The following is a 24,485-nucleotide window of genomic DNA, read 5'->3' as shown; positions in this document are numbered from 1 at the left end:
TATACCAGGAGTATTTTTGCACCATTGCTGGGAATTATATTTCTAGTAATGTCGTTAAGAAATACCAACAATCATCTACCATGAAGTCGAGGCTACCGAAGCGGTACGCCTACCCTAGATGGAAAGTGAAGTCGTCGATGCCTGATGTAGATCTCATCGTACTAGTCAACGAAAAACTTGACGCTACCCCTACATGACGCGCCAACTGTCGAATCTAGAATTCGGCAATATAAAAAGGGGCTAGTGCACAAGAAGGAAAGTAGATGGGTTATGAGATGAGCGTTTAGACAGGTTTAGGCCTTCTCGATGAGAATTCATACCCTACTCCTGTTTGGGGATTGAATCCGCCGATTGTGGTATTGATCTGACGATCTCAAGTGTACTTATACCCTCGAAAGGCACCTTCCCTCCTTATATAGTCGGAGGAGGCAAGTTTACAAGATAGAGATTTTACTCCTAACGGTTTAAATCTCTATAACTATTTTACAAATCAAGACTGCGAGATGTTTGTAAAATCAAAGTGTGTTTGATTCTTATTCTATGATGAATAATTGGCATCTAAGGTTATTGGTTTTGATATTTAGAGATTATTGGTGAAGTGGTTTTGGAGATGATTGGATTTGCAGATGATGAACAGGGACTGTTGTATTGTTGGGTCCGGTCATACTGGGCAGGTGTTGCCGGTCAGACCGGAGGTATGCGTGTGGTCAGAATGGCCATCCCGCGATTTGACCGGCCGACTCTGTGTCGGTTTCGGTTTCGGGTTGTTTCGTTGGTTATCCGTGGATAACTCGTGATTATGACTTCTAGATGGATACTACGCGTTTGTAATACTGTTGTTTGCTCACAATGAGTCAAGTTGGAGATAGCTTGTACTCGGAATATTGTTTCTTATTTGATTCACGTGTAGGTTGTCTTGATGCCTCGGGAGAGTGTTGCCAGTGATGGATTGGGAGTCAACCTGGAGATAAGATGACGTCCGGACGATCAGATATCATGCAAGAATACTTAGGCTAAAGATCAATGCACATGGTTGGTGAAGATTCCATATGGCATACAATGGAGGTATTGTGTGCGTATGGGATGCGGAGTCGAATTTGAAAGGAGTCCAAATTTGGTACAATTGGAGTTTGTAAAGTTGGTCTCTTGTACGAGAAGGTTTTCTAGTGGGATTAGGACTTCCTGTACAAGTTTGGTTCGTGGCTTTAGGCTACCTACCTCATGTATAAATAGAGAGAGAGAGTGTGGCCTCCCGGTATCGCTTTAGAGAGCATAGAGTTGAGAGAATAGTTAGGGTTTCAAGTTTAGTCGAGATTTTCGTGAGGAGTGCTGTTGTTGCACTTTGTAAATATAGAGAGAAGCAATAAAGTTGTCATCTATTTTGAGAGTTCTTTGATTTATGTTTGCTTGGATTCGGTGGTTAACCGACGAGACACCGACGGTCAGACCAGCAGCATCGCGGTGGTCAGACGGTGGGACAGTGGCGGTTAGACCGGCGGCAGATCGTACGATTGTGGCTTCTTCAGAACGGTTAGACCGGGCAATCTACACCGGTCAGACTGACGGCATAGGCGCGGTCAGACCGGCGGATCAACTCCGGTCAGACCGATCAACATCAATTCAAGGGTAACTTTTAATTCCGCTAAAAGTTTTGGTCTGGGGGTACTAAAACCATTCACCCACCCCCTTTGGTAGGCTTAGTTCTTGCTGCTCGATCCTACAATGTTTCGTTGATATACAATTAAATACAATACCCGAGTCCCTATTCTATCCATGTGATATATTCCCTGTAACCAGTCGGATAGCCTTGCCATATGGATATATGGTACCCATAATCTCCATATTGAGTTTAGAGAAAATTTAAGGTTTCAGTGTAGTTGAGATTTTTGTGGTGCTGTGGTTGCACTTTGTAAACATAAATAGAAGTAATAAAGTTTAATCTACTTTAAGATATCTTTGGTTTGTGTTTGCTCGTGTTTCAGCGGTCGCACTGGCGAGTGCAAGGTAGTTGGCATCACAACTACATTCACCCCTCTAGTCGGCTTAGTGAGATCCTACATGATCGAATGCATAATTAATCCGTACAGCTATATGGTGTTCCATCGAATACCTGTAGGAGTTTATGGTTTAAATATCTACTTGTTAATGTCACCGTAGGTAGATTCTGCACAATATTACTGACTCGCTCTTTATCACCAAAAATCTGCTGAATTTCGAAAGTTTCAGTAGTCGCACCCGATCCTTGCTAAATTTGCCGTGCTACTCCGACTCCTCCATCGGCACATGCTCTGCTTTCCATATCCAAACCATTGCAGTTTCAACTCTTCGTCATCTAACTCATCGGAAGCATTTTTTGTTGGGATTGTACTGCAATTGTCGCAAGCTTGGCTGGTCTGGACAATTTTATAAGCATTTCTGGTTTCCATGATGCACACGCTTCGCTTTGCTAGAAACAGGGCAATCCTTCTTGTTATTTTCTACCTTAGCGGGTGAAAACGTATTCTGAAAGCAACTCCTCGATCATACAATTTACCCTACTACTCTAGTCACATTTTTAGACCTATTATTCACCAGATTATTTTATGAATTATTTGATACATACTTTATTAAAAAAAATACAGTTCCTTACAATTTTCCTTCTACTTATATTATGTTTGAACGGACTCGAGCTTATAAGATTCTTGTCCGGTAGTGATCATCAATTTGTTAAGAATGAAATGGGTGGATCTGTTTCACAAAATACGTAGTAGTAGAAATGATAGAGCTACTCCAACTCCATATTCGGTTGAGTGCTATCAAATATGTCCAAATTATGTAGACCGCTTGCTATAAATTATTTGTTTGGTTTATAACATACAATATTTCGTTATTTTTCGTGAATATATTTATTTAGTATTATTCTTCCATGAGAAGGTAAGGTGTCTAATTGCATATTTTTATGACGTGTTTGTCGGATCTAGCCAATCATGTTCATATTAGATTCATCAACTATGGCTTTTCTCAAATTTTATTCCCTCAAGTATGAAATCACTCATTCACTATTGCTCTCCTACTCTCAAAACCATCAGCATTTCATCTTTCTATGCAAACTGGGATGGTTTTTGATAACATGGCACCTACATGGATGAATAGTGATGATATTAACATACTAACAAATAATAAACAACGAACAAAACAAAGTAAAGGCCAAAATAAAAAAATACTACAATCAGCACGTCAACCTTGATTTTTTTCCCCTCTCTCATATTCTGACTAGGAAGGCACATGGTGTTTTATTTACGTATAAACATCAAAAAAGGAAAGGGAGCACCTATTCTTATTTAAGAAGAAAAAGACATGGTCAAGTTTTTACAGGAATACCTGACCCATAAACCTCACACATGCACAATTAGTTAGGGAAAATCGGCCAAATACCTACACGATGAACAAAAGAACACTTGCGGCGGCAGCACTAGAACACAAAACACAAGACATTGTAGGGTAGGATCTTCCAGACAAAGCCTCCAACGAAGAAGAGAGCATCCAGAACGCAGACAGCGTCCGTCCGAGCAATGGTACGTGGTGCTATGTCATTGTAATTAGTACTATCTCCGATGTTAATATTTGGTGTTTGGCACAAATCACAATTTGATAAAACTTATAAAATTCTAACCACCAATAATTCCCCACATGCTTAGTTAAGAAAAATGATATATGCATATTTGACTCGAAAAGTATGATGATAATATCGTAGACATTTTATAAACTTATTAAAAAATCTATCTATCTATTATATTATTAAAACAGCTTTGAAAGGAGGCACCATATTCGCTGTGGAGACTAGAAATTACCACATTAATCGAAGAAAAATAGAAAACTCAACAGCGTTGGATCATGGTGGATATAGATTATAACGGTGGAGATTGATCGCACTAAAATCTAGATTTCGAATATGTTTTGGAGTCCGTATGACACAGTTATAAAAGAAATAAAAGGTTAGTACTAATCTGATTCCATGCGTGGCTTGGGACTAATGAGAGTCGGATTTGACTTCAAGACCCCTCCGACTTGCAGCTTCCATAAAAAGAAAAAACAAATGATCGATTCCTAGGCTGTAGAAACTATACTAGGTAATTATAAAAATGGTTTTCAATAATAATTCCAAATAAATTTAAAAAATCATGAAAATTCAGAATAAAGAAGGAGTACTATTTAGATATATCTAAAAATTGGAATTAAAAAAGGAAAATAAAAGCTGAGTCCAACTAGAAATACAATTTAAAAATAACTAAAATTCAAAATTAAAAATAAGCACTATTCAAGGAAGATTCCTTATAAGAACCCAATACGAGATTAATTAATATTCAGAAAAAAAATAAAATCCAAAATTATTAAAAAAAGGAAAACAAGAGTTCGAGTAGAAATACAATTTAAAAATAACCAAAAATTCGGAATTAAAATTAAGCAATATTGAAATTAAAAAAAATTAAAAACCCAATACGATATTATTAAGATTCGAAAAAAATTAAAAAAAATAGAAATTAGAAAAGGAAAAGAAAAAAGAGTTCAAATAGTAATACAATTTAAAATTAACTGAAATTCGGAATTAAATATAAGTAATATTGGAATAAGAGTACGTATAAGAATCCAATAGTAGATTAATTAAATTTTTGAATAAAAAATAAAATAAAATCTAAAATTAGACAAATTAAAAAATGAGTTCAAGTAGGAATACAAATTTGAAATAACTAAAATTAAAAATAATAAATAATAAAAATATTAAAAGAACACAATACGATATCAGTTAAAATTCGAAACAAAAGATAAAATAAATTCTGAAATTTAAAAAAGAAAGATAAGATTTCAACTAGAATACAATTTATAAATAACTAAAATTGGTGATAAAAAATAAAGACTATTGAAAGAAAAAGGCCATCTAAAACACATGACGAGATTAATTAAGTAATAGGCCTATAAAGGCATAGAGTGGTGGCGGTTGATGGGACATCTAAGAACTATTAATAAATCACCAAATAGAATCCTAATGACAATTAAAAGAAAGGATGACGGGCAGGTCATGAAGCAACCGGTCAAGGCGGTTGGCGGGACTTCTAGAAAGTAAAAATAAAAAAAATAAACCCTAATGATAATCATATTTGATTTTTAAAATCTGAATGACAATAAAAATGAGAGACAACGGGTGGGTCGTACAGGAGTACAATGGCAGAGCCGCCGATGGTTGATGGGACTTCTAGAAAGTAAAAAATGAATTCAAACGATTTTAAATCCCAATAACTAGGCGGCAGGCGGGTTGTAGAGGAGTATAGTGGCAATGTTTGATGGGATTTCTAAAACTTATAAAAAACTAAAACCCAAAGACAATAAGTTCTACAAACTATAAGGTCCAATTTTTAAGGTTTGTGCTTCTAAAAGTAAAAAAAACCCAATGATTATCATGTTTGATTTTAAAATCTCAATGACAATAAAGAAGGGCTGCAGCGGGCGAGCCGTAGAGGAGTACAATGATAAAGTCGCTGACGTTTTGGCAGAACTTTTATAAAGTAAAAAATAAACCTAAACAATAATTATGTTCGATTTTTAAAATACCAATGATAATAAAGAGAAGAGCCAGTGGACGGCCATAGAGGAGTATAATGGCAACGTTTGACAGGACTTCTATAAAGTGGAGTAAATGATAAAGATGAAGCCTAACCGGACAATAAACTCTAAAAATTTTTAGATTCATCTTTTAAAGGTTATAAGGAGAATGAATAGAAACTAGATTGAGCAAGCAAATAAAGAAGGATATGACAGAAATAAGGGTAGCAATTGGTGTGACTTTTAAAATATAAAATTAGAAAGATGAGGATGATAAGGTCTGGTTTTTCAAAATCTTAAGACAACGAGATAACTATTTAATAAATTTTAAGTAAAATCATATTAAAAAAAATATAATTTTATATGGGTGCGCAGGCCACCCAGCTAGTTATGTTTGAAACTTTAAAAGTTTTACCAAATCATCCTAAATGTAAAATATTATTATCTGAGAGATTATTAGTAGATCCATACTAAAGGTTTATTTCATCACTCGATTCATAAGCAGTCAATAATCCACTTCGGCACCCTTTTTTTTTCCTATAGTACAATAATTAATGCATCCACACGTCCAAACAGAGTTTAGAAGAGACAAATATTACATACCGTGTTTAGTTCCTTTTCAAAAAAAATTTTAAGTATACGGACACACATTTAAAGTATTAAATATAGACTAGTAACAAAACGAATTACAGATTTCGCCTCTAAACTATGAGATGAATCTATTAAGCCTAATTAATCCATCATTAGTAAATGTTTACTGTAGCACCATATTGTCAAATCATGGCATAATTAGGCTAAAAAAATTCGTCTCGCAATTTACATGCAAAATGTGCAATTGGTTTTTTTCCATATTTAATGCTTTATGCATATGTCCAAATATTTGATGTGACGGAATTTTTGAAAGTTTGAAGAGAACTAACACAGCCATACTCCAAAAGTCTTGCCGATCCGCTGTGCACCTTATGAATGGTTTATACGCATCACTGGATATCTTCCACATCACTTTAAAGCATATAAAAAGTCATAAGTTCTACAAGTATGCTAGCTTTCCCTCCACGTATGCTAGCTTTCCGAACTGCTAAATGGTACTAGTTTTTTTTTTTAAAAAAAAGTTGCTTTAAAAATTATATCGATCTATTTTTTAAAAAATAATTAGCTAATATTTCATAAATTATTCGTGAATCCACGGCTCCATTTAACTTGTCAACCCTAAGCCCAAAGACCATAACCATCCAACCCAAACGTACGGCTTAATGGACCAATTAATTTTTTGTAATAAAAGATTAGGAAGATCCTCCATGACCAAAGCCATCACCAAGATGTTTCGCATAGCCATTAGTCCATTACTATTGCTTCCATTGATATTGCCGTCAGTGCCCATGCCACCATCTTATTATGAACCAGCGCCAATGTTCTAAGAACGTAGTAGTATAAACAAAAGATAATAAAGTTATTTCAACAATTTTTGAAATCCTTTAGTACAAATATAAATGAATTTATATTCCTGCCCTCCCCGAAGAAATTTGACAACGACCAGAGCCAGGTTTTGACCTCTAAGTTATTGCCGTAATCACATACGCGGACATATTTACCAACCTACACGTAGCACCACTCCAGTGGTGAAACCTGTTGTTAAATACTCCGTCAGTATGCAAAATGTTTGTGTGCTAGTTGTTCTCGTCTCCTTGCAGAGGCGGAACACCCAACAGACGCAGCTCTCTAATGGAACAGAAGGTGAGAATCAGCTCGTAATTCTCAACTCACATTATTAATGTTTCAGATTTCTTCTCTCATTTTCCTTACTACTGATAATTAGCATTCTTGTTCTAGTTGATGATCAAATTGTTGTACTAACTTGGAGTGATCAATTCACGCAGGAGTCCTCGCTGGTCATCACGGTTGATCTCTGTTGCTGCCGCTCCCTCACAAAGATACGGAAAACCCTGTGCAAGTTGCAAGGTAATCAGATCATACCATACTCCAACTCCATTCTAGTTGCACAAAGTGTATCTTTCGATCTTTCATTTCACCTGCCAAACATCGATCATATTCTCATGGATATTGATTTACTATTCTGGAAAAGTATGAAAAGTATAAATACATGCTATCAAAGTATCATACTTGCTGCAGTCTTGCAATTGAAGTTGCATGTTACTAGCTTGTCTTCTTGGCACAACGCATTTGCAGAGAGTGAGGACATCAGGGCGATCATGTACGACGACAAGGCCGGGACGGTGGCGATCTCCGGTGGTTTCGACCCACTCGTGCTCCCCTGCAAGCTTCGCCGCAAGGCCGGTAGCGTGATCAAGGACATCCACCTCAAGAAGGAGAGAGAGAAGAACAGGGTGCCGCCACCGCCGCCGCCACCACCACCTCAGCCGGCGCCCGCAGCCAGGGCGGCGTTCGGCACCATATGTGGCGCCGGGGTGGCGCCGGGTCGCGCCTGCCTCTGTCTCGGTCAGTGCCGCTGTCACTGCGGGGGAGGCTACGGCTGCCGCTGCTGCGGCGCGGCACCGCCGTGCTACTGCGTGCCGATCGGAGGAGGAGGCTGCTCCGTCGTCCAGTTCACCTATGATGAACCATCTCCTGCTTGCAGTATCATGTGATGGATGACGCCCGGGTGATCTCGTAATTCCATCATAAATTTGGGAGAAGACAATACTAATTAAAGAAATAAGATATACCTTTAGTAGAAGCTTTAATTTACATGTAAGTACAATATAATGGCGAGTACAAATTTCATGTAATTTGCATTTCTGCACTTTAGTTACACTGTTATATGCCTTTCCCATAAAAAAAAGAAGAATATCATTGTAGAGTTGGACCAGTGATATCATCCACATATGAATTTTCACTTGAAAGTACAAATCAGATTATTGATATGCACATTTGTACTATTAACTTGTGGAAGTAATTGATTAATTTTGTAAACAGTTACTTCTGGAAAGGCGAGCTGTTTTGGAACCTCTGTACATATTAGGAAGCAGTTTCACTCTTTTGTTTGCTAGTATGGTTTCCGGTTCATTTCACTGTCATTTACCTGGTTTTGATGATTATGCTCCTCTTATGCAATGATAAATTTGCAGTACATGTGTTTAATCTGGCAGTGAGATCACTAATAAAAGAACGCACACAACTCTAGATGTTTTTTTCCGGGGAATTTTTAGAGTACCTATGGATGAATATGGGCCATCCATTCATCTTGATCCAACGGATCAAATTAATTTATACTACACCATGTTGTATGGACAGTAGAATCCGCACGGGGGTAGATTTGGAAGAAAATGCGCCTGGCAGTTACTTCCTCCGTTTCATATTATAAGACAACATTACCCACATTCATATATGTTAATGAATCTAGACATATATACATATATAGATTTATTACTTCATCCGTTTCACAATATAAGTCATTCTAGCATTTTCCACATTCATATTGATGTTAATGAATTTTAGACATATATCTATCTAAATTCCTTAATATCAATATAAATATGGAAAATACTAGAATGACTTACATTGTGAAACGGACAATGCTAAAAGTCTTATAATATGAAAGAGATTGAGTACGTAAATTCACGAGCTTCCTAGCCGTCTCTAACCAACTGAATTTTGGCAGACATCTCCTTTTTTTCGTGTTTTAAGGATATGCGGTTAATATGATCAATTTTATCTGCACGTGTATGAGTAATTGAAAATTAATCAAACACACGATACAAGATCGACAAGGCTGCTCGTTTCTTCTTGATGCATGAAAACATTGGCATTAATTTGGCATCGAGGAGGGGCACGAGGCAATTACCGCCTAGCGGTGATGAGCCGGCTAGCGGCAGCGGCACGCCTGACTCGCGACTCCGATCGAGCAGCGAGAGGAAGAGGCACACTGCCGCGCTAAACGAACACTAGTTTAGAAAGGAAAGTCAAAATTAACGCTTGAGCAAAAGTTCTAAAATACCCATATAAATCGACGATCAGATTTCATCCTACTACACTATTACCCCTCGCAGTAAAGGGTACTGTATTTTTTGGAGGAACAAGGGTGGATATTTTGAAGCCTATATCAAGGGATATTAACAACTTCAAGAGATGAAGTTGAGTATATCTTATCAGTTTTTAACATGTCAAGCACAATATTTTTGTATGGGAGTAGCTATATTTATAACGCCATATTTTTCACCAAAAAATAGTCGGCATGTATTTACATTGTAAGTCTATTTTAGTGTATTTACAATGTAAGTCCCAAAATTACATATGTAAGTCCTAAAAATTACACGTGTAAATCACAAAATTGCATACTAATTATATATATAAGTGGTGTGTAAGTAGTATGTAAGTTTAGTTTCAATTTAGAAACGGCAGCTTGCTCGTGCGGTGGACGCGTGATGTTTATGACAAGGAGGTCCTGAGCTAGATTCCTTGTGCTTGCATGAGGTTTGGTTTTGTTCCTCCCATACCCTAGCACGAATCTCAACACCGATCTGATGGATAAAAAAATCGACAGATTTGTAGAGAAAAAATTGTCGCCACATTTTTAGCTTTTCCGAAAATAATATCTTCCTATATTTTTATCCAAACTGAACAGTAGACCATAATATTTCCATTTCATCTTTCCTAGGGACAACATATGTTTCTTAAAGATGAACTAACATTCATTTACACAAATCGCATGTATTATAAGTCGGAGTTCCCATCTATGCATAAGATCTTCTCTATTGGAATTTCCATTCCCTAATCAACTCTTGCAACCATAAAAGCAACAGATTTTGCCAGGATATCATCAAAGTTAGCCACTCCCTCTTGATTCTTAACCTGAAAATTAGTAAGTGTCGAGAGATCAACAAATCAACTCTTGCAACCATAAAAGCAACAGATTTTACCAGGATATCATCAAAGTTAGCCACTTCCTCTTGATTCTTAACCTGAAAATTAGTAAGTGTCGGGAGATCAACAATAACTCCTGGAAGGTTAACATTCTTCCTCTCACCATATTATTATGCATTAGAGGCATCTTAATTAGCAGTACATCCATTGCTTGCATTGATCAGGGGAAATATGTTGTGATCTCTGCAGATCGAGAAACCGTTTGTTCAAATGCAAAGAAACATCTAGGTAGTCGTTCAAACCAAACAGTAAAACTGTCAAAGTGACATCTGCAGCAATTTCACTTTGCTCTCTTGACACTAGCAAAAATAACTAAAAGAAATGAGCAGCTCTGCCTTGGTGCTAACTTAAGTATCACACTATAGGAAAGCTTACTCTGAGGCCTCCAGTTCCATGAACAACAGGCACTATACCATATTGCATAGCATATAGCTGATTGAGGCCACAAGGTTCGAATCTGGATGGCATCAACAATATATCACAACTGTACAAAAAGAGAAGCATCCAGATTTCAAATGTAACTTTATCAGCAAAATTCATTGAGATTTCAAATGCAAATGCATCCTTAGCTGACAAATGAGCTATTATTGGCGAAGTTATATTCCATACCATGCAGTTATTCGGTGGGAAACTAGAACAGTAAATCCAACCCATCCACGAAATTTATCCTTGTACTCTGATTCTATGGATCTCATCCATCCTTCAAAACCTGGGTCACCAAAACAAGCATGACCTATAACAAATAAAAACAAAAAGTGTCATATTTTGTTTAAAAGAAAATGTATTAAAAGGTGTCATTGATCAATCGATTTCAGTTGTTGGCTAAAATATGTGGAATTTTTTTAAAAAACTCACTACAAGTACTACTCTGTTTTAGTCTCCAGTTGAAAGCCAAAAACCTCCAGTTGAGATGGCAATCTTTATACACATGCTACTATACTGCACCTCTGGAAACACCCATTCTAATGATCCATACCATTCAGGTGGCATTCCTAGGTTAGGATATGTACTGGCAGGCTCCACACCTATCACAATGAAGCACAATGAAATACTAACATACTGCACTTACAAAGTGCCATTACAAAACTGTAAACATCATATGGACTATATTTTGCAGCAAGAAGGCTGGATAAACAAGATAAAAGTTATATATAAATTGATATGTAAGGAAAACCAATTTAACATTCACCATTGAAGAAAAAGGGGACTAAAAAATTGGAGTGATTAATTTTTCACTGGCATTAGCATCTTATCCACCATTAGGAACATGCCAAAAGAAAGGAGTAGAAATGTAGCATCTGATGGATCAAACCATATCCAAGCATGACCTATAACAAATAAAAACAAAAGGTGTCATATCCCCAATTCAAGTATTAATGGGGCTTCACATGCCGCGTAGCACAGGAGTGTGTCTCTGAACTGCAGTATTTTCATAGTTATGTACTAGTAGTGAGCTAATCCCAAAAAAAAGTATTGGGGGAGGTTAAAAACCTCTTGTTTGCACACTACAAATAATAGCTATTGCTGCCATTAAACCAATAAAAAACAATGCCATTAATACAAAAATTATAAAGTTTGTGAGCCACATTTACCTTATTAGTTATTTGCATTCAATGTCTCACGGAATGGCCTTTCTCTCTTCGATGGAGCTTCTTTTGCCCTAATCTCATCAGGATCAAGGACTCTCTTCTCTAATGGCTGGTTACTAGACAAAAAGTGAGTTGGCATAGGACCAAAATCTGCGGCCACGATGTTCTCATGGGATGCCAATCCTTTATCCAAAACCCCGTTTAAGAAATCCATCACATTTTTTGTCTGCTCTAGTTTCCTAGCAGCCTCAAAGAAAGCATCACTACCCATATTTCGAAGGCTGCGATAACGAACCATGTGTTCAGACCACACATTAGGATCGTTATTCTTGTCTGACCTAAATGCCGCCGTTGCTCCCATTGTCCAACTATCTACGACACAACAACGAGGGATGATGTCAAAACCAAGGAATTTGAGTACAACAAAAATGTGTGAGCAGGGGATGTCTTCGCAATCCATCTTCAGAAAGTGACATTTCACACCTGGCAACGCCTGGCCTTTAAAAGTAACCCTCACTTCATCCCACACCTCATTATCTTCCTTCAAACCAACAACATACAGTGTCGAACCATCTTGATTAGTCCCACTAATGAATTCAAGTCCAACAATTAGCCGTATCCATGCACGGATTTTCTTCAACATAACTGCTGTGTATATATGGGTAGCGTCTTTCTCCAATGGGTCGGCGTCTATTCTACAAAGAAGGACCGAAAGGGTACACTTAGCGTCCAACTAAGCATCCTTCTTACACAGACGTTGTATGCACAACTTAACATGTTTGACTAAGCCCATTAGTGACATGTTTCTCTACAGAAGGGTGTGAAGCTTTGAGTTCAATGACTCATTACGCTGGTTGCTGCGCATACCCAACAAGTATTTCCCATATGTATAGGTAGCTACCCACTTCTCCCTTAGTCGGTACATCAAAGCGGTCCATTGTCCATTTCCTGTGCCTCCATTCTTCTTAAAATTAGCCCAACATCTCTCAAACTCCTCCTCGTCCATACTCTCATAAATTAATTTTCTTAGCTCATCGAGTTTTGGCTTACGCAGGTGACGACTCATATTATCCTCTATATGCCAAGTACAAAATCTATGGTAAGCACCCGGCATGACCTTACTGATAGCCTTCGCCATTGCTAGGTTGCCATCGGTTATTACTGATTTTGGATGCACTTGATGCATTGCCTCCAAAAAAGTCTCAAGGAGCCAACAGTAAGAATTTACGGACTCATTGGATAGAATTCCGCACCCAAAAATTGTTGTACTTCTATGGTGGTTTAACTCCTATGAAAGGAATGAAAGGAAGATTATACTTGTTCGCACGATAAGTGCTATCGAAAATGACAATACCACCAAAAGCAGCATAGTCAATACGCGATTCAGCATATGCCCAAAACACATTCCTAAGACGCCATTCCTCATCCGTGGTGTATTTGAAGAAAAATTCTGCATCTTTTTCTTGCTTCTTTGTCAGATATTTCAACACATCTTCAGCATCCCGACCCTTGATATTCTTCATCTTGTACTGAGTAAAGAAATTATATAGGTCCTTCATCACAAAACCAACCTCGTCCAACTCATCGTGGTTATTCTCCATAACCTCCATGATTTGAAAGGGCCTAAGGCCACTCATGCGAAGCTCGACCGCTTGGGCTTTCTGAGAATCACTCATCACACGATGAACTCCTAAAGTTGCAACATGGTCAGGATTTGCAAGTTCGTGCGTATGTTGGTTATCAAACTCCTTAACAAACCACACTCCCTTCTCCTCGTTCAGCTCGATCTCAAGCTTAGCTAAGCAACCACAGCGGGTCAGGTCACGTGGCTCCCTTTTCCGGTCTATCCTCTCAAAGTGCTTCAACTCCATGTGCCCTTCACATGAACATACAAATTGCCTCCATATGATCTCCCCGTCCTTCCGCTTCAACTTGTTTTTCCTCACACTAAAACCCTTGCCCTTTGCATAGCCTAAATAGAATTTGTAACCTTCCTCCTCGCTTGAAAAAACCACATTACCCATCATTTTATACTCTTCCTGATCCTCTAGGCTCAAATAGCTCGAATTCATTATGTCAGACCTCACCTATGAATAAGTACAAAAAAAAAATCAGTACAAGCACCCAAATATAAGCTTATGTCATATATACATCATAAGTAATAAAAATTAATACAACCACCCAAAATAAAATTATGCTCGTTTCATCAACTGCATCAATTCAATGCCACTCTAAACTATTGAACAATTACTACAGTTTCCTCTCTTGTGGGAATGTGAAAATGGCAGTAAACACATGAAAGAAACCCCAAAACACAGCTATGAAAAACAGTAAGCTGGCATGCATACATAAGGTAAAATTGTGTGACGATGCTAATCTTGATGCATACCTGAGCTGACATATCATTAATAAGCTCTCTGAGTAACCAACTCCACCATTCCAAATGAGTCGCATTTTCTTTGGCGTAAAATGAATCACATGATTATTGCTATCTATATACCTGATCTTGTAGACCTTTTGGTGTCGAGGGATCAAAGTGCCACCAGAGTAGACCTAAGATACTGATGTTGCTATGACCTGGGTGATTCTCATCCAGCACAAATAATCATGTCGCCGTTCTTTGATCCCTCTGCAGAAGAGGATGGAATATTGCTGCCACAAGCTAGTGCCCCATTCTCACTTCGCGAAGGGGAATGGAAGTAGAGGGGAGCGTTGCAGAGATTAGCCATCGGCGGGAAGGGATGTGATGCACAACCGCCGCCGCCGGCAGGACTTGCGCTCTCCAGCGCGCACGCACGGTGAGGAAGATAGATGAATGGAAACAGATAGACAGGTGAGGGGTGGAAGGAGTGGCCACCTGAGATTTCGCCATGCCGAACCACTGGCAGCGCCACCGGCGATTTTCACTGCGCCGCTGCCTTCCAGGAGGAGTAGCGAGCTCACACGCATGGTGGGGAAGAGAGAGAGGAATGGGAATGGATAGACAGGTCAGGGGTGGGAGGAGTGGCCAGCTGAGGATTCGTCGCGCCGAGCCACTGGCAGCGCCGCCGACGATTTTCGCCGCGCCGCCGCCTACCGGGAGTAGCGAAAACCTTTTTTTTTCACAGGTGGTAGCGATGACATGATGCGGCGTCAGGGGCTTGGGGCGAGATTGCATCGGACCTGATGCGAACAAGCGACCGAGACAGAGAAATCATCCCATGCCAAAATTGCCCCTAGTCTGTATTAAGAGATTACTAATCTACCCTTTAAAATAAACGGTCGAGATTAATTCTACTTGTAGTAGAATACTACAATTAGAGAGCACCGGAGCGTCGCCCTAAGATCTATGGTCTTGCATGACTTGTGGTTTAAGGGAGTTATTTATGTAGTACTTGTGGAAAGTCAAGGTAACTTCACTTACAATTTGTCTTTATATGCAGTTTTGGGGTCGCCTGCAAATAGACACAACAACAAATATACCTTGTAGAGACATTTTTAAAGTGCCTTTCAGTGTTATTGAGACATTTTGAAGAGTGTCTCATAAGTGCCTTTTGGTGAATTGTCTCTACAAACTAAGAGTCATTTTATAAGATGTCTCTATGCAAATAGAGGCACTTTGTAGAGGCATTAATACATTTTTAAAATGCCTTTCAGTGTTATTGAGACATTTTGAAGAGTGTCTCATAAGTGCCTTTTGGTGAATTGTCTCTACGAACTAAGAGTCATTGTATAAGATGTCTCTATTTGCATTAATACGTTGTGGGAACTATGGCAAATCAATATGAAAAAAGAAAGAAAAATATTAACCCTTGCCAATCCTTGAACTCATGACCTCTTGAGTTGACCATTTTTATCTTCAATGCACTAACCATCTCAACATCATATAATTACATGTAAATATGTGATTTGTGTTACTTATATCTAGTAACTTGATATATATTAATATTTGGAAAAATACCTTTACATCGTTTTAAGTGCCTTAAGAAAATATCTTTACATATGAGGCAAATCTTAAAGTGCCGAAAAGATGTCTCTACAAGATAAATTTAACAAAGTATGCTAAAAATGTCTTTAAAGTGTCTCTAGAGTAGAAATATTTAGACGATTTTGAAAGTGCCTCTAAAAAGTGTCTCTAGACTATAGAGCTTCAAAACTTAGATGCATTTTGAAAATTGTCTCTACAAAAGAGCCTTTACATAAGGTTTTTGTTGTAGTGAGACTTGCTAGAATCATGGGCAAGGAATTTCGTAGTGCATTATTTTGGAGAAACTGACTTATGTGTTCAGCTGATGCTGAATGAATCGGGTTGCTCAATTTAACTCTCTGGTACTTAAGTAATTGCCCTGCTGGCAAGTAGCTTATCAAGCAAATATACACCCTCTATTCCCAAAAAAAAAAGGCCAATTGCTGGCTATATGTCTAACTGTGGCTATGTTAAGAAACATAGCTAAAAGTTGGTTTATGGGATCGACAGATCATTTATCAAACAACCAACAACACATGTGAGGAATTAAGCTGTACTCACACCTTTACCCAGAACAATATACCAATCTTACTCGATCAATCCATCGTGTCATGTGGCTAAACTAAACCACAAATCGTCCAAACTAATAATATTGGATGAAGAGGATGTTGCATTGGCAAATTACAAGAACTTACAGTTCGATTTGATTGTTTATATGTGATACATATTGTCACCGTAGCGTTAGCACGGACAAATTACTAGTTAGCTTTAAAATTCATCAAAATGATTTGAATCATTGGAATCAATACATGAAGCAAACGCTCCTAGTCCCCAAATATTTATATTGTCCATGCATGCACTAATGTTATCTCTCTTGATTTAGACACCAGTAGAAAATCTCTTATTGGTGTTGGTTCCAAACCCCTTATATGTGATCGGCACCAATTTAGCAGTACTAATGAGGGTAGTCAAAAGGTATAGGTTTTGCCTCCATCTGAGATCGTTTAGAAATTTTGAAAATTCACTTATCCAAATAGATTTGAGACTTTACAATATATTTTCGGATACCCAAACTACCTCAAATCAAAAAGTAATTAACTATCAGGTTGTAGATCTCGTGGAACACTACAAATTTCATATAAAGGTAATCTTCAACTTAGTATGAAAAAGTTAGGTAAAAATACATATATATATATATATATATATATATATATATATATATATATATATATATATATATATATATATATAAAAGTTGCGCATCATAGGTGCCGGTTTTAATTGTAAACTAGCACATATGACTTTTTGTGCCGGTTTTGGTTATAAACCGATACCAATGACTGGTTATAGATATTTCTTCTTAATTATATCCCGATAAAAAGTGGAAAAATTCTTTATAGGTGTCGGTTTTAGGCAAATCAGTACCTATAAGACAGACCGGCCTCTACATGGTGTTTTATAGCAGTGAGTCTTCCTTCCTCCATGTAGTACTCACTACTCTCCACGGAAATAAATATTCATCTCGAGAAAATATTCTCTTGTTTATTTTATGACATCTAAATATTTATGTTCTTTTAAAAATAATAATAAGATAAATTAATATGATATATACCACTTCGCACTTCGCAGCAAATTCGACTTCTACAAGTTATAAAATAGTAAATTAAACTGAAATTGGTTAATACACATTCGCATTTATCTTTGTTGTTTTTTATATTTTTTGTAACTATTTAAGGGATATGAAGAATCGCTTTCTCCTCTCCACGCCAACCGGTTGGACGCCAGCCATAGGCCCTGTTTCTTTGAGGGTCTAAAAAAGAAGTCCCACCACTTTAAGTCCCTTTAAGTCCCTAGAGTACCAAACAGGAGGGACTAAAATGGGACTAAAGTGCATTAGTCCAGAAGTCCCAAATGGAGGTGCTTATTGGGAAAAAGTGGCTCTCTTCCAGCCACTGCCCCTTCACGCCAGCCAACCCTATCCATTTCCTCGCCCACTCTCTTCCTCGCCTCATCTCTTCCTCGCGTCATCTCTCTCTCGCTCCTCACAACCCCGCGCCCTCACCGTCGTCTCTCTCTCGCTCCTCACAACCCCGCGCCCTCGCTGCCGTCTCCCTGTGTTAGCCCCCACCGCCTAGCTAGTCCTCTGCCCGTCGCTTGGCTCGCCGGTGTCGTGCAAGCCGACGCCGCTCGCGCAAGCCTCACGAATCGCGCATCAGCAATGGCGGGGGGAATCCTCACGATTTCTTCTCCCAGTCGTTCAATAAAGCTCCAGCGGGCCACATGGACGGCTCCGACTACGGCTTCTCGCAGGGATCTTCAGGATATGGTGGATCTGGCGCCGCATCCATTTTGGGGGAGGGGGATCAGGGGGCCTCAATCTGAACTCCCAGGCCGACGCCTTCCCCGATTTCGCCTCCTACCAACAGATCATTCAACCGGGTAGCCTTGGGTTACCTCCGATTCGGGCAGGGAGCAGATCCATAGTCCCCCCGTCACGTCCTCCTCCAGCGGGGGGAGGGGGACGCGGCAGAAGTCGCGGAGGGAGAGGAGGAGGACGAGGCCGTGGCAGGTCGTTGACCAATGGCGCTGGATCTGGCAGGGGAATGCGAGGATGGGTTCCTCCTGGCTCATCGTCTAGCGAAGGACGCGTCCGAGGTCATGGGACATCCATGTCGCACAGCGGGCCACCCGCCTTCAACTTTGGAGTCTTCGGAGGAGGACGGCGAGTCGGTGCGTCGTCGTCTCAAGGGACATATGTGTCTGAGGACGACGGCAACGACGAAGACGAAGATGACTTTGGTCCTAATGGTCAGCACATGGTAAACCCCCGATGGTTCAAATCTATTATGTTTGTTCTGTTCTATTGCGAAATATGCCAATTGTTGCTCATGATATTGATATTGCTATGCATGCCGTGAGCTAAGCATTTGTATTATGTCATTTGTTGTTCATGTGGTTAATTTAGGGTTAAATCATGTTTTTCTTTTCTAGAATACGTATGACAAGGCAAATTGGACAGAAGAAAAAACTTACACATTGTGTGAAATAGCATGTGAGGAAATAAGGGATGGGCATTGTCCTAATGGAGCATGGACAACTAGAGGGTACCAGAATTTGAAGGCCAAATATTTCCAAAGGGCTAACCTAAGGCATTCAACCAAACAGATAAAGAATAGATTCACCCATCTAAAGAATTAGTACATTGCTTGGGTGTGACTGAACCAACAAACTGGAGCTGGTAGAAGTGCTAGTGGAGAAATAATTGCATCAAATGCTTGGTGGGAAAAAAAATAAGGTACGCAGTTGTCAAAAATTGAGCTAGTTTACATGATTTTAGAGTTTTATGTGATATTGATTAAGTGTCAATACAGGAGAAGGGGGATGCCAAGAAATTTCGCCATGGCAACCCTGAGTACTTAGATTTTCTTATAGAGATGTTTCAAGGAGTTGCAGTTGATGGTTCCACAGCATATATCCCTGGTTTTGAAGATGAAGATGAAGAGGAAGGAGAAGAAGAAGCAGGGGATGCAGGGGAGACAGCTAGAGGGGAAAGAGCTGTAGGGAATGGTTATGAGAACAGCCCCATGAGCACTAACAGTAGGAAGAGAGGGAGTAGCAGCTGTGATGTGTCCACAGCTTCTAGTCCTGGGAAAAAAAGTAAGAGCCCAATGGTGAAGCTCATGAAGGGGCTGCTCAATTCTTTCAACTCTGAAAGTGATAAGTCAAATACCCTAATTACTGAACTTGTTAACAGCAAGAAGTTAAAGGAGCAGAAGAAAGAAGAAATTGTTGAGTCATTGACACACTGTCAGAGGTTGGCAGTAGAGTGTGGTGCAGCAGAAGACAGTGTAGAATACTTTTGTGCCACACTGTTGTTTGCTTCCAATCATAACAGAGTTATGTTTAAGAACATTAGCACTAAAGAAGCAAGATTTATGTGGCTGAGGAGATGGTACCAGCAGAAGAATTTGTATTAGATGGTGCCTTTCTTAGCGGCACTAGAGGCACTCTACCATTACTGCATATGGTCTCTTTCTTAGCTACATTAGTGGTGTCTTAGCTGCATTTGATGGGTCTAATCTGCATTACTTGAGTCTTAGCTGCATTAGTTCTGAACTACTTTTGTGTTGAACTATCTACTTCTTTGATGTGATGTGATGTAATCAACATGTGATGTGTGGACCTATTTAAACATTCCCTTCTTTTCTTCTTGAAGTTTGTTCATATTATATTTATGATGTGCTTCCTTTCTATGCATATGTCATTCCTGCAGGATGGTGAGGGCAGTGCTGATGAAGATATCTGTGAGGAAGATAGCAGTGATGAGGAGATTGATCTTATCATTTCTATTTTGAAGAAAAGAGAAATGAACAGGAGAAGAGCATGTATGCTTGCCGGCATGATTGGTATGTATTACTTGGAACTTTACTCTAATAAGGCTCCAAGAAGGGTAGCATCTGAGTCTGGACATGATTGGGTTATGAGAACATTAGCCAATAGAACTGCTTGTTATAACATGTTTAGGATGCACAGGCCAGTTTTTGAGAGGTTACATTCTGTGCTTGTGGAATCATATGAGTTGAAGTCCACAAACAAAATGGATTCCATGGAGTGTTTGGGTCTTTTTTTTGTGGATAGTAGGTGCTCCCCAATCAGTTAGGCAAGCCCAAGACCGATTTGTTAGGTCTCTTAGAACAGTACATAGTAAGTTCAAAGCAGTTTTGACCGCTCTACTGAAACTTGCAAAAGATATCATTAGGCCAAAAGATCCCTTATTCACAACAGTCCATAAGAAATTGCTTTCTCCACAGTACACACCATATTTGGATAATTGCATTGGAGCAATAGATGGTACTCACATCCAAGTTGTGGTGCCAAATTCAGCTGTTGTTCAACATAGGAATAGACATAAGGAGAAGAGTCAGAATGTTATGTGTGTCTGTGACTTTGATATGAGATTTACTTTCGTGCTTGCTGGCTGGCCTGGTTCGGTTCATGACATGAGGGTATTCAATGATGCACAAACTAGATTTAGTGCCAAGTTTCCAAAGCCACCTCCAGGAAAGTTTTATCTCGTAGACTCGGGATACCCAAATAGGCCGGGTTATCTAGCACCATACAAGGGTATAACATATCATTTCCAAGAGTACAACGAAAGCACATTGCCAAGGGGAAGAAGGGAGCACTTTAATTACTGCCATTCTTCGTGTCGGAATGTCATAGAGAGGTCATTTGGGGTCTTGAAGAACAAGTGGAGGATTTTGTTTAGTTTACCTAGCTACTCGCAGGAAAAACAAAGCAGAATTATCCATGCATGCATAGCACTTCATAATTTCATTAGAGACAGTCAAATGGCTAATACAGAGTTCAACAATTGTGACCATGATGAAAATTATGATCCATTGGGTGGAACCTCTTCTCCATCTAGTGAACCAACAAACGATTTGGACTCGCGTGTCATGAACCAATTTCGGGACTGGGTTGCCGATGGATTGTGGTCTTTGAAAGGAATGTAATGAATGGTTCAAATTTATTGTGAATTGTATTTGGTTTAACTTGTCAATTAAACCATGAGTGCTTGTAATTTGTAACATTGAAACTTCTGTGATGTATTTCAACAACTTGAGATGTGTATGAGCTTCTTTGAATTTCTGTGATTGGGCTGTGATATTGATGATGAAAATGATGTGGGGGTTATTGCTTGTGATTCGGCTTGCTGAAGGTGTGTATTTGTCCAAATTATGATGGATTAAAACATGTGATGTTGGGGTGAAACATTGATTTGGCTTGCATTTGGTTGTGCTGTCATGCAGCAACAATGGTTTTGCTTGTAAAGTGCTAGCAGCGGCAGCAAACAGCATGCTGCAGCAAGGGGCATGGTGCAGTCCACTTTGTATGGTTTTAGGGGGTAATATGGTCATTGTGCAGCGCATTTAATAAACTTTAGTCCCTTTTAGTCCCTATAACCAAACAGCTATGGACTAAAGTGATTAGTCCTAAGACTAAAATAAGTCCCTAGGACTTATGGATCCAAACACCACCATAGTAGAGCTATGGGCGGGGGCGGCAGTCCGGGTGGCAGCATCTTCGATAGAGTGGCAGCCGTCCACCGGCCGCTTCATCGCGCGTGGCGGCAGTCCACCCAATATGCCGTCGTGGGTAACCAATCGGCATCGAGACCTATCCGCGGGACGAAGCCAACCGTTCGAATGGTGTGCGCGCGTGCATGCATGCGCGCGGTCTCAGTTAATGCATTGCCTCTCCCGAGTCAAGTGGCGTGCTATGTTTGCAGAGGCAAACATGCATGAGCAGATGGCCTGGTGAACTTATATACTCCCGGCAGGCAAGTGAAGTGCATGCCTGTATAGCTTGAGCAAGTATTTGGCAGTTTGCTGCCAACTGCTACCCTATTTCAAATCTAGGTAAGATCTAGCTGCAGGTTATACAGAGAAGGCAATGGCCGACTGCACTACGATGCGTTTGGCTTCGTCTGTGACCATCATCTTGCTGCTGCTCGTAGCTAGCCAAGGTATGCAGCTGTCAATTCTAAATTTCTCAGTTTCTCATGCGTTTGGCTTCGTCTCTGTGACCATCATCTTGATTTTAATGCAGCTCTAGTAGTCTCTGGCGAGTCATCTTCCTCCGCGATGCAGTCCAAGACGTTGAACATGAACAAGCTTCTCAACATCAGTACGCTATATACTCATATACACAAGGACCAAACCCTCTGATTTCATACATTAGATACATGAATTTATATATTAGTTGTCTCAATGTCCCTGCATGCATGCGTTCATCATCAGGTGAAGATCACTCTCCTAATGGCGGACGCCACTGGATGCAGCGGATGCAGCCGGACAGCTGCTCGGAGCAGAACGTGGTGGTGTACCAGAACAACGCGGAGCACCTCCCCAGCGGCATCCCGACCTACAGCGTGGAAATCATCAACGTCTGCACGGCGTGCACGGTGTACGACGTCCACATCTCCTGCGGCGAGTTTGCCTCCGCGGAGCTCGTCGACCCCAGCCAGTTCCAGCGTATCGGCTTCAACGACTGTCTGGTGAAGGGCGGAGGCCGGTTGGGCCCTAGCGAGGCCGTCTCCTTCCAGTACTCCAACTCCTTCGCCTACCCGCTCGCCGTAGCTAATGTCGCGTGTGAGTAGGTTTTTTCAGTGGAAATGCGTGCGCATGTGTTGTACGTAGTCGACTGGCCTATTAGCTACGTACTGTCTTCGATGTTTCAGACATTCAGTTGATCGAGCTTATTTATCTATGGGTGACATGCTTCGACTTTATCTGCGCAAGTGCCTGGTGTGCATTATGTGGAGGACTATATAATAGGTTACTATCTTTAATTATCAGGTTTTCATTATTCCATTGTTTGGGCAAGCATGATACCGTGTTTGCCAGAACACGCTTGTCACACGGCCTCATCTGTAAAGGGCCTTGGCCCACGACCTCATGCGTAGCAGTCCCAGTTCAACTCATCAGACCATCCGCAACGAGACACACTTTAGCCTGTAATCACACGTGGCATGCAGTGATCCATTGGATCGCTATGTTCTTCTACATTAAAGTAGACAAGTACAAATAAAAAAAATATAGTACTAAAGTCTTCATTTCTCGCTGGTACATTAACATGCCATCCATAAAATATCAAAAATTTAAAAACTTGTAATAAGATAAATTAATATGTAATATATTACTATAAAATTTAACTTATATAAGTAAAAATAAAAACAGTAGATTTGACTCTGAATAGATCGTGTCATTGACAGTCAAATTTACATTTTTCTAGTCGATTTTAAATTTTATATATTTGTAGTGTCAGTTTTTAATTAACTAGCACCTACAATAAATTAATTAAAGGTGTCGATTGTTTTAAAAACCGGACAAGTATTGGTGCTGGTTTTTTTGTTAAATCAACACCTATTCTTTATAAAAGTGCCGATTCTAGCTGATGGTGCTCTGCTGGTGCATGTTTTTGTGGAAAGAACACTGTGTGTTGATTTTAGGCCATGTTTAGATCCTACCCAAATATTTTTCACCCTGTCACATCAAACATTTGAACACATGTATGAAGTATTAAATATAGTCTAAAAAATAACTAATTGCACAGATTGTGACTAATTTGCGAGACGAATCTTTTAAACCTAATTGCTCCATGATTGACAATGTAGTGCTACAGTAAACATTTGCTAATGATGGATTAATTAGATTTAACAAATTCGTCTCGCGCGATTTACTGACGGATTCTATAATTAATTCTTTTATTAATGCCCGAACACCCCATACGAAATATTATATAATATCCAATGTGACACACTAAAACTTTACACCTCTCAATTTAAACACTCCGTTAGTATTTCTGACTTCTGGAGCATTTGTGTAGTAGTGGACGTCGCGCCGTCCAAGGTCTTGCCGACCAACCAGCAGTGGGACGGCGCGCCATCCGAGGGTTCGAAACTTGGAATGCATGGCAACGGCGCGTGT

The 24,485-nt window shown here is 39.6% G+C and overlaps 2 protein-coding genes and 1 pseudogene across 2 annotated transcripts; all 3 read left to right on the top strand.

The window, feature by feature from the left end:
- The first annotated feature begins 7,253 nt into the window (after positions 1-7,253).
- LOC127753399 (protein PYRICULARIA ORYZAE RESISTANCE 21-like) lies at positions 7,254-8,524 on the top strand. The gene is made up of 3 exons (XM_052278889.1): positions 7,254-7,311; positions 7,455-7,536; positions 7,765-8,524. The coding sequence occupies exons 1-3, from the start codon at positions 7,300-7,302 to the stop codon at positions 8,181-8,183; spliced, it is 513 nt and encodes a 170-aa protein (XP_052134849.1). The 5' UTR covers positions 7,254-7,299; the 3' UTR covers positions 8,184-8,524.
- Positions 8,525-18,662: 10,138 nt separating this feature from the next.
- On the top strand, positions 18,663-19,970 carry LOC127785798 (uncharacterized; annotated as a pseudogene).
- Positions 19,971-22,449: 2,479 nt separating this feature from the next.
- Positions 22,450-23,258, top strand: LOC127753458 (TPD1 protein homolog 1B). Its single transcript, XM_052278937.1, has 3 exons — positions 22,450-22,522; positions 22,606-22,683; positions 22,797-23,258. The coding sequence occupies exons 1-3, from the start codon at positions 22,450-22,452 to the stop codon at positions 23,153-23,155; spliced, it is 510 nt and encodes a 169-aa protein (XP_052134897.1). The 3' UTR covers positions 23,156-23,258.
- The last annotated feature ends 1,227 nt before the right edge of the window (positions 23,259-24,485 follow it).

The sequence above is a fragment of the Oryza glaberrima genome, chromosome 10, assembly GCF_000147395.1.
Source record: "Oryza glaberrima chromosome 10, OglaRS2, whole genome shotgun sequence".
NCBI lineage: Eukaryota > Viridiplantae > Streptophyta > Magnoliopsida > Poales > Poaceae > Oryza > Oryza glaberrima.
Note: the sequence above shows the minus strand (reverse complement) of the source record. Positions and strands in the feature narration are given on the sequence as shown.

Excerpts from the sequence above, each read along its gene's own strand:
- LOC127753458 (XM_052278937.1), top strand. The coding sequence starts at position 22,450 with ATGGCCGACTGCACTACGATGCGTTTGGCTTCGTCTGTGACCATCATC. Across the intron at positions 22,523-22,605 it reads GCTGCTCGTAGCTAGCCAAG|CTCTAGTAGTCTCTGGCGAG; the intron begins GTATGCAGCTGT and ends ATTTTAATGCAG. Across the intron at positions 22,684-22,796 it reads GAACAAGCTTCTCAACATCA|GTGAAGATCACTCTCCTAAT; the intron begins GTACGCTATATA and ends GTTCATCATCAG.
- LOC127753399 (XM_052278889.1), top strand. Across the intron at positions 7,537-7,764 it reads AACCCTGTGCAAGTTGCAAG|AGAGTGAGGACATCAGGGCG; the intron begins GTAATCAGATCA and ends ACGCATTTGCAG.